Here is an 11012-nt window from a genome sequence, read left to right as displayed (position 1 = left end):
GGGCCGGGCCGAGCCGAGCCGAGCCGAGCCGAGCCGAGCCGTACCGTGCGGCCATTCGGCGGGGGATGCGCGGCCCCGGCGCTCCGCGCGGCGCGGGCGGGCGGGCGCACCTGGGCGGCGCGGCGCGCGCGGGGCGGGGCGGGGCGCTGGCGGTGAGTGGCAGCGCGGCGCGGGCCAATGGCGGCGCGCGGGAGCGGGAGCCGGGCGGGCGGGGCCGGGCGGCGCGCGGGGGCTGCGCGGCGGAGCGTGTGCAGCGGCGCGCGGGGCCGCGGCCGGTGTCGGTGCGAGCTGGGGAGAGACCCTGCGGGGGGCGGCGGGGAAGACACGGATCCGGATCCCGATCCCGTGCGGCGGCGGCCGTGGTGGTGGTGGCGGCGGCGGCGGGAGGAGCCGGAGCGGCGCGCCGTGGAGGAAGGAAGCGCAGGGCTGGCCGCTGCGTGTGCACCCTGGCTGTTCCTGCTGCCCGCGTCCACTCGCGGCTTTTCCTGCCGGCGCTGCCTGACAGCCGCCCGCCGCCGGCGTTGTCGCCGGGGTCTTTGGCGGGAGGGGGAAGAGCGAGCCGTCCTGCACAGCCCGGAGGCGTGATTGAAAGCGAGCAATAATTAACTGGAGGAGGAAGAGGAGGACGGGGGTGGAGGAAGACGAACGAGGAAGGCACCGCGCGGCAGAGCCCAGCCGAGCCAGCGAGCGGCGGCGGGACGCGGCAACTTCGGCCGCAGCGGAGGAGCCGGAGCCGTGACCGCAGCGGCCGCCGCCGCCTCAGCCCGCGCCTGCCCTGCCTGAGGGGGGAGAGCCTCGCCGCCTCCCCGGCCGCCGGACATGTCGGAGCATAAGGCCGTTGATCCCAAGTTATCGACGACGGACAGGGTGGTGAAAGGTGGGTGCTGCGCCCCCGCCGCCCTTTCGGCCGGGTCCTCCCGCCGGGCGCCCTGGAGGGGTCGCGTCCGTCCCCCCTTCCCCGCCCCGGGCAGGTACTGCGGGGCTGCCGGCGGCGCGGCAGCTGGGAGGGGTGGGCTCGGCCCGGGGGCTTGAGCCGGGCCCCAGTGGAGGGTTTGCGGCTTCCCTCGCCTGCCTGCCCGGCGCTACATTGCAGCATTTCCCCCCCTTCCTCCCCCCCGCCGCCTCCCCCCCTCCGCCTTGAAGGCGCTGCACAGGGCTGGCGTGAGAGAGAGGGGGAGCCCCAGCTTCCTCCCCCGCCCCGGTGCTTGGGGGAGAGGCGGGCAGGGCTCGGCCCCCTCCCCCAGCCCGTCGGCTCCTCTGGGCATCCCCCATTCCTCCTTCTCCTCCGGACCGCGCTCCCCGGAGCCCGCCCCCCCCCCCCCCCCCCCCCCCCGGCAGGCTGCGCCGCCGCCGCTTGTCACTGCCGTTCTGCTCCCCGCATGCAGCAAGGATGCCTGGAAACCTCCCCGCGCCAGCAGCCGGGGCTGCGCTCCCACACCGAGCGCCGCTGCTGGGGACCGGTTGCGCCGCTCGGCTCCCCCGTGGCCCGCTCCCGCAGGGCCGCCCCCGCGGCACCCGCGGCGGGGATGCCGGGCGAGGGGGAGCGGGCCGCGGGCGTTGTGGGAGGCGGCGAAGGCTGCTTCCTCCTCCTCCTTCTCCTCCTCCTCCATCGCCGTCTCTTGCTGACGGCCCGGCCTGCTAGGATGTGAAGTTATCCAGCGGGCGTACCGTGTCCGTGCTCCCGCGTGTGCGTGCAGATGGCCGTGAGGGTGCTCGGCACAAACGCGTATGGGCTCCATGATATTTTCTCTGTTTCGGCGGTATGCGTGTACTGCCAGCCTCGGCCGTATAAACAAATTAGAGTTTGGGGTGACAACACGTTGTATCCCGCAGTACAGACCAAGGTTTTATTTATTGGGGTGATGCCTGATGTAAATTGCACATGTGCATTTCCCGATGTGTAGGAAGTGCACGTGTATTTAGTGGTCTGGGTTTTTTGTTTGTTTGTTTTTTGTTTGTTTCTTTCCTTCCGCACTGGGCACACAGACAAGTGTACCCAGCTCTAGTGTATTTCACCCAGTTAGGTTATAACCTGTATGCTACGGTGGACAGCACAAATCCTAGGTGCAGCATGCGTGTGTCCACATCCTGGGAAGCTAGAAATGGAAATGGCCTTGAAATACATACACTTCTGTATTTACATGAGTGTATGCCAGAATGAAACACTCAGTGTAAATATTATTTGGGAAGATGTGTTACTTACGGTTTTGTGTTTATATTTACATTTACCTTCTTATGCCTTTTCCCTTCTTACTTCACTTCGTGCCCCTCCAAAGGAAAGTGTAGGTATTCAGATACTGTTAGAAACATAATAGCAAGAATTTTAAGAAAATCACTCGTAAATTCACCTTTAACTTGTAATATCTGGAATATTTACAATGTAAGTTTCAGTCTGTTATATCACCCCAAGAGTAGGCTTTAAAGCTTGTGTTTAGCTGATACTTGTCTCCTGTAGAAACAACAAATGGCCATCCTGTTAGGAGACTATGGGGTATCTATTTTTTTTTAATTTCCTTAATCTGCGTGGTCCTAGTACCTGACCAAATGTCCTGATCTTTGCTGTGGCAGAACTTCCTTTGGCTTAAGACAATATTTGTAATGAATAGGAATGATTTCAGTATTTACAAAACCTTTAGTGCTTTCAGCTCATCTAAATGTGTTTTGTCAGCAATTGCTCTTTGTATTTTTCCCACATGTAAATGTCTTAAATATCTAAAGCCACTACTTCTAAGAAAACTTAGTAGTATGTGTAGTTAAATACTTTTATAATGCAGCTCAGAGAGAAATCAACTTGGTTAAACTGAGTTCAAATCTTGAACAAAAAGAGCATAGATGCTGCTGGGGTGTCCATTGCCCCTGCTGTTTGTCTCATAATGTCAGTGTTTCAGTGTAGATGTGAAGATCTGCTTAACTGGTTCAGGCGTCTATTAAATATTGAAATCCTTTTAAGGTCTTAAAATAGCATCTGAAGAGTGTAGTACACAGTAAACTGATTGTTCATAGGATTATTCTTTGCTGCATCATAGGCACTTCACACTGTCTTTGTTGTTTCTGTCTCATAGGATATGATTTGTACCCTCTTGAGATGGACAACTGAAATGGGCTTGCAATGTTAAATTAATACAGAATAATTAAATAAAAAGTTTCATTGTGAGCATCTATATAAGTAGTCGAAGTCTTCTTATTTTAGAGAGAAAAACCAGATATTCTAACACTGGTAAGGTGTAACCTGAGAAAACAAGTTAGTTAAGTTCTTCTAAGTTAGAATATCATATAAAACCTTACTTAAAGGAAATGCCTTTAACATAGATGTAGTCTCTGGATTAAATTTTTCCCTCTGCTTGCCTGTGTGGGATTTTTTTGGTTTGATTTTATTATGTTTTGTTGATTTTTTTTTTTTTTTAACCCTCTCTATTGCTGGTGTGTGAGAGGGGAATGTTTCCTACTAACCATAACTCTGAGTTGGCTGGTGAAAAATCCTGGCTTGGCACTGTTATGTAACAGTGGGACAGGCTTGGGGGGATTACAGTTCCAGCAGCTTTGTGCAAATTGCTTGTGGCTGAGAGCTGCTGCTGCTTCTTCAGGGGGTTGCTGTGGGTTTGGTTTTGTTTTTTGCTTCTTGTGCTTAAAAAGCTCAAATATATGGAGAAGTGGAGTATTTCCATAGGCGAGGATTTAATCTCACACTCATTTTTCTTTGCTTTTTGAGTTGTCTGGACTGTACTTAAACTGATTCGACTCAAAAATAAAACATGCTTTTGGGATGAGGGGAAAAAGGCTTGGAAGTCCCTAATGTTTTTAACATCTTGGTCTTCTGGCTTTGTTATGCATATCTTATGCTGTCATACAATGAGAAGTGTAAAGATAAAATTCAGGTTTGTGTATAATGTATACAGAAGCAAATTAAGTCCAGTTAAAATGGACAAAACTGTCTGTTTTGTTGAGCTAAATAAAAAAGTAAAATTAATCCAGAGAGTGCAGTTATGGTTTGAGGGGTACTTTCATTTTACTCTGGTGCTCTCCTGAAGATGGTATGTATGTTGTGATGCAAATTACACAATTAATCTTTACTCTGGATTTTGTCATGCTGTAGAGGAGCAACACTTTGGTCTGTTGACTGCAAATACAATGAACTGTATATTCAGGTGCATTCAAAAGTTTGTGGGATCAAGGCTCAGGACAACATACTGTTGCAGGAGGGGCTGACTTGATGTACTTATTATTAATTGAAGTTCCTTACCTTTTGTTAGTGGTATGGTGCAGCTTTCACTTGAACAGAGCTGTCTTAAAAGTTAGTCTTTCTTCAGGACTGAGGAAGCTATTCCTTATCCATGCTGCTTCTAACTCCTGAGACTTGCCAGCCAGAATGTGGGCTTGGTTGTTCTTGTGAAGGTAGGAATACCTGTCCAGGAAAAACTGGACTGAGGATAGCAGCTCATTTCACATGGCTCAGCTGCCTGATGTCAGCAGCTTTTGCTCACTACTGACATTAGCAAGATTTGAACCCCACCCCTGGGGAAGGAAAAGCCATGTATCATGTTACTTGACCTCCTCAATGTATTTAGTGTTGCATTAGTGCCTCTGAGGAATACTGCACTAAAGCATAGTAATCCTAAATAAAAACTTTGAAAGTCAACTGGAGTAGTCGTACAAAACAAAAAAGTGAACTCAGTATTTCTTGGAAATCTTGCAATTAGTTAGGTACAATAATTGTTTTGATTTTTTTTCTGGGCAGGTCAGATGGTTGTATGCTTTTGTGTGGGTTTTTTTGTTTGGTGCTTTTTTATTGGAAGTGGAGTTTTAATGAAATAATTATTTCTCAGCTGTTTAGAAGGGCTGTAGCCATGGCTTGTGATCCTTGGTGTTGTCCTTTCCTCTTGTGTGTTGCATGGGAAGGTATACGTGGTTATATCAACCATTGCCAACACACGATAAAACCAGACACTGCTGTCTCTGAATTTCAAACTGTCGTTGTTAAAGCTCTCCTAAAGTGCAGGCTGACAGTTGTTTGTAATATAATATAATGCCAGCTCACAATCGATATGTCACCATCAGTGTTAATTTCAGATTTGTGAGAGGTAAAATTGCTGTCAGTAATGGAAACTCTAAACTTCATTGGCAATTCCCATTAGTCCAGGGAGCCCATTGTGTGTATTCACCAAAGGCTTGTGCTCCAGGCTGGAATCCAGCACTGGTGAGTTGCAGAAGCCTGCCTCTGTCTCCCTCTGAACTGAGTTCAGTTTTTCCAGCATAGATGTGTCCTGCAAGTGCTTTAGTAGTTTTTGAGCAATTGTGTTGACCTGAATGTCTGTAATGTTGGTGGGTTTGGTATATATTTTGGTATAAATTTGAGTATTGCTTATTTATGGTAAGGACCAGGGTTACTTAAATAGTATAACTGTCTGATACAGTAGAACAAAGGATGATATGCCTCTCTTTTGAGGATGCTGAAGATTGTGTCTATCTGATCCTCATGAGGAAAAAGTAGGATTTTTTTTTTACCTGTTCCTATTGGCATCAGAAAGCTGACTTTATTTTTAATTAATTTATTGTTGTAGTACTTAGGAATATACTGCTTATGCTGAAGAAGACTGCATCTGGGTTCAAGGTGGTGTACTATTAACTAGAGAATCCACCCACAGCTATGCCAGAAAGGTGGCACTGGTACAGCTGGGGATTGATTCTCTTCACTATCCACTATTACCTTCATTTGAAGGAGCAGATATACATCCACCTCAGTTTTAGTAACTCCATAGTTGCAAATCTCCTGGTACCTTTATGAAACAAGCTGTGTGAGAGGCACCTAGGAGCAGAAAACAGTTGAATATATTTGGAGCGATCCTGTCATTGTTTAGGAAAGAAAACAAGGTTGCCGTGTTATGGTTTTTAATGTATGTAACTGATTTGTTCTTACCTCATGTCAAAACTAAGTTAATACTTGTAAGACCAGTAGATTTTATCAACTGGATGACACTTAGGTGTTGCAGTCTTTGTATGTTTTACATTGTGCAAACCTGTGTGTGTATGTGGTACGTGTGTAACGCTCATGAGGGATTATGAATGTGGTGCTGAGAAACTGAAAACCAATGTCTTTGATGACAGTGTAATAATGCTGGTGATTTGTTTTGATTTATGAACTCACTGAGCCTCTTAGTCATTAAGATCATTTTGTAAATAAGCCGTTTAGTGAAACAAGTCTTTTGCTGTATAGGCATAGGGGGAAAATTGTGCACTTGCTGAAGGGTGCCTTTCTTACTGAGTTATTGCTGCACTCCATCTGGGGGAGGCTTTTCTCGTGCTCTGTATGATGAGAGTGGCTTGCTGAGTGTGCTGAGTTGTAGGACTGATACAAAGTGAGGCACAAAATTGCCTTGTTTGTGTGTTAAAACCCTTTTGTATGCTTCTGAATTCCAGGTTGGCTAAAGCTGCCTTCTGTTGCCTGCTCTTTTTGACTGAGTCTCAGTAGGGAGCTGGTGCTTTTAATGCCACTGTTCGTAATCTTGAAAGAGGAGTATATACTGGATGATCAGCATTTAACTTAATTGGAAAATATGAGCCAGTTGAGGTCATTTTCTATAGGGGGATGTTGAAGAGAACAGTTGTTTTCTCTCTGTTATCCATACCCAAATTGAATGGTATTTACTTCCACCACATGCATCCCACTTAGAGATGATAGTTTTTGCATGGATATGCCTGCATTTCAGTGCAGGTTGTGGCAGGAAGATCACGTGCAAATTATGTTTATATATAACTTGATAATTTGAAATACCTTTTTTTTGTAGTTCTAGGCTTCTAGAACTCTCAGCACAGTGTTTTCTGTCTGGTTTTTCTAAAGGGATTTTCTATCAAAAGTAATTTTGGGTAATGTCAATAAAGAAGTACCTGTAGCTTGGATACATCATCTTCACTGGGTTTTTTTTCCAGTTTCTTATGTTTTGCTGAGTGGCTCCTACTTATAGTACAAAAGCAGGACTATTAAGTTAAATTTACTTAAAATTTACTCCATTTAAGTGTGAATATTAACTTATTTTAGGCTTCTCAATGATGTTGAAGCAGTTTATAGTGGGGATTAGTTTCTTCATAGCTTCAAGGAATGTGGAAAAAAGTACTTCCTTAAAAGTATTTTAAGATGGAGAGATACTGCTTAACACTTACTGTAAGCATGCCATAAAAGAAGCCACAAGTTTCTGAAGTAAAAGCCACTTCAAATCATCTTCATGAAAAGGTTCCTTCTTATATTCTTTTGTATGTGGTTTCATGAATCAAATATAGGCTGTGATTTCACAATGGTTCTTCAGCTGAACACTCAAATAATTTCCTCTTCTGATAATCAGTCATTTACCTTGACTTTCCCCCATAAAAGATAATTTTGTCTACTCAGTAATGGTGGAAGGTATCATCCCACTTTTGAAAACTATTATACTGCATGTGCAGCCTAAGTATGTACGCTCATCTAAGTGTGTAGCTCACTGAGTGGTCTGCCACTTGGGTTGTAGATTGAGATGTATAGTTGCTGGAGGTGGTACTCCAGGTACATACTTACTGTTTTCCTGTAATTACTGAGTGAAGGAAGAGACTGGAGAACATATGTGGAAAACCAGGAAGATGGTAAGTGCTATGATGATAAATCATTCACTTAAAGGTAAAAATCTCAACTGATTCCCACCCTATTTACTATTCCCCCAGAAAGCTGCCACTGTTGAATTAACACCTCCAGAGTAGTACCTCCTTGACAGTTATCTATGTGTGTTTTAAACTGACTGATAGCTCTATTTATAAGAGAGCTTAGGCATGGTAACATTGATATAGCAACACTGCCTTATGAGGAGAACATGACTGTCTTATTTAAGATCAATTTAGGGTGCCAGCATCATCTCCAGCTAATTGTCAACTAACACCATTTATGTTTGGAGCTGGAGAGGAAAAGAAGCAGAGAGGAAAGGCACCACACATTAAAAATGGTGGTTTTAATTAGAAGTTAATTCTTGGGGTGTCTTGTGTGTCTAAGGTGTAGATAGCATCCTTTCACTTTAGGGTGTATTTAACCAGTTTTCGAAAACATTTCATTTGAAAACTATCTATCAGTCAAACTTCTTTCTACTTGTAATTAAAAACTGTACTGAACTTCTGTTGCAGCTCCTTTTTCTTCTCATCAAGTTGGGTTTTTAATGCTTTCTCCCTCTCATGTTTCAAAATGCCCTTTTCTTGTCTATTCTTGTCCTGCATTTCTAAAACCTCTTTTTTCCTTATTGCTCTTATGCTTATTTGCTTATTGCTAAATATAATGAGCATTCTAAGTGCTGCCTGGTAGATTTGGGTGATCTGGGTGCATGTATTTAATGGAAGAAGTTCATAGAACACTATATCTTTCCTTTTGGTGCATCTGTAGGTGCCTGGGGAAGCCTGTGAGAACAAGGGAAGTATATTCTGCCTATTCTCAGACTTCTGTTGTAACTCTGCAGCCAGCTGCTGACTGTAGCTTTCTTTTCAGTGAATAGCTCCACTGTCAGTGTGCTGCTCAAGGTCTACCCAGCTTGTCACAGAAGGATGTCTCTATTCTGCAGCTCAGCTGCTTGCAGGTTTCTTGCAGTTTATGTTGAACACTCATAGTATGACTGTTAGTTTCAACTTGTGTGATTTGCAAAGCCAGCACGGATGGACAGCGTGTTCTCGGTGAACTTGAAAGGGAGGTGGTATGTGCCCTCGTGCTTTGGTGCTTTTATTATCAGACATGGAAGTTAGTTAGCAATGAAAGGTAAGACTTGGTGAAGTTGGTAATCCTTGAGAGGAGTCCTGAGGTTCACCACAGATGAGTGAACTTTAAACTTTAGGCTTAGAAGGTGCAGAACCTAGTCTGTATGGAGATTGTACCAAACCTTTGTGGAAAAGAAAGGGAAAAATCATACTAAAAAAGGGTTGTATAAAATCTTTGAAAAAAGCAGCAGCTATTTTTCATCTTTCAGATAGGCATATCTGGGTTAATAAAATCAAGCTTTCAAAATTAAAAAATGCTGTAATGTGATCAAACATGTACTGATGGAGACAGGTGTTTGTATAACAGAATTCTATCCTATATTTTTTTTCTCCATCTCGTCTTTTAGAGGCATTCAGCTTAAGTATTTTATTGCATCAGATTGCTGTTGGCCAAAATACTTTGAATTATCTTGACTTTCACACAATGTAGAGCTGATGGAATGAAGAAAAAAAAAAAACAAAATTGCTATATAAAAAATTCTGCTACAATGTTTGTCTAATACTTCCTTATTGTGCAGACTCCATCTTTTTGTACAATGTTGCCATAAGAAAGGAAGTGCACTTTGAACTTCTGATTGGAATGGTGAAAATAACATGTGTTAATAATGGCTTATGCAGATGTGATGCTACAGAGAGTCTTATAACTCTGGGCATTTTTCAGTAGGCTTAATTAATAGAATCCAAATGATCAAAACCTAGAGTTTTGGCCTCATGTAGTGTGTGATTCGATTTTTATTTTTAATTTAGACTTTTGTGAGTGCCTTTGAAGGTAGGGTTTACAATTTAACTTTTTTATTATTTATTTAATTTGGTGATAGTGACAGATGAGTAAACGATGTGGCTGCATAAAGTTTCAGGGTTGTTCATGTTTTGAAGTAACTATCATTTGAAAAGAAATCCTTTGTAGTCTAGATAAATGTCCCAAAGTGAGGAAAAGAGGCTCAGCTTCTAACTTGTTATCCATTGCTAAGTTCGGCTGTAAGTACATGTTTAGCAATTATTTCTTCCTTTGGATAAGGAAGTTTCATTGTCATAGGTTTTTTGTTGCAGCTGTGTTTGTTACTTCTTACTGAGTCCCAGGCTGCTGCCACGAAAATGGGTCAAAGCAGTGTATGTTTAGGTCATCATCTTTTCAAAGTATTTGGAATTTCTCTGGCAGTGATTTTGTGTTTTAAAGTGAGAAAGTGGTAAAATGACTTCTAATTTTCTTCATGAATTATTGGTTTTCTTGGTAACTATAGGGAAGATAAAAATCAGTGCAGGATTGTGATTTCTTTCTGGTCCATAGCTCTACGTGGATGATCTTGGAGGGGAGGACACATTGCTGGAGTGGAACCTATATTCTCTCATTTTGTTAAGAAATTGAATGAAATTACTTGAAGTAGTATGCTTCAAGTTCTTTGGAGATTTTATGTGGGAACACATGCTTTCTTTTAGCTTTTTCTCCATATGTCAAGGAGTAATGCTCCAATAGAGAGAGTTGTATCTGAAAATTCTTTTTGCATCTATATATGTGTGTGTATATATGAATCTTTCTATTTTAACCTTTTCTTTGCATTTGTGTACTTGAATCTCTATGAAAAAATCTGATTTGGTTCATGTATAGTTCAGTTAACAAAACAAAAGTTTCTAGATGGTGATGCCTACCCTGTTCTTGGCTCCAGAGAAAAGATGTTTCATCATCATCTTTGAACTTGATACTTCTAGTTAGCATACCTCTTAAAAAAAAAAACAAAACAAAACAAAAAAAAAAAACAACAACAAAACAAAAACAAACCCCCCCCCAGGATTTATTAGTTGAATTATATTTTTATTACTGGAAAAGACAATTTGGATAATTTAATACCTGTTATTTACCATGATTTTGTATGTAGTTCAACATAATTGACAATTTGAATAAAGAACCATTCATAATAAAATCCCTTCCTATCCCCCCAAAACACTCAAAACCAACCCATGAACAGAAATTAAAAAAGAAAATCAAACAGGATTTAAATGATTTCTTAGTCTTTTTTCCATGATGCTTGCCAGGTTTCAGTTTGATGTAGATTACAATGGTCATACTGTGTTACAATCTTTAAAAAAGTGCAACTGGTCATTAGCTGCAATGACATGAACAGCTGTAGTATTTTATGACAACAGCTGGGAACAATCTAATTCTCTTCAATAACTTTCTTTTGTTGTTTCTTTCATGCCATTTTTAAAATGAGAAAATGAGATTACTGTATTTGTTCTCTATTTTACACCAGGGATTTCTT

General features: G+C 43.2%; 1 protein-coding gene across 2 annotated transcripts in view; it reads left to right on the top strand.

Moving 5' to 3' along the window:
• Positions 1 to 277: 277 nt before the first annotated feature.
• PPP3CA (protein phosphatase 3 catalytic subunit alpha) overlaps positions 278 to 11012 on the top strand; it is a 170806-nt gene continuing 160071 nt past the window's right edge. Inside the window, exon 1 of one of the 2 annotated variants that reach the window (XM_053975981.1) lies at positions 278 to 877. In XM_053975981.1, the coding sequence (XP_053831956.1) occupies positions 820 to 877 (58 nt within the window). In that variant the 5' untranslated portion in view covers positions 278 to 819. The remainder of the gene's footprint in view (positions 878 to 11012) is intronic. The other variant, XM_053975982.1, reaches the window with a different exon arrangement.

Source organism: Vidua macroura, chromosome 4, assembly GCF_024509145.1.
Source record: "Vidua macroura isolate BioBank_ID:100142 chromosome 4, ASM2450914v1, whole genome shotgun sequence".
NCBI classification, from domain to species: domain Eukaryota; kingdom Metazoa; phylum Chordata; class Aves; order Passeriformes; family Viduidae; genus Vidua; species Vidua macroura.
Note: the sequence above shows the minus strand (reverse complement) of the source record. Positions and strands in the feature narration are given on the sequence as shown.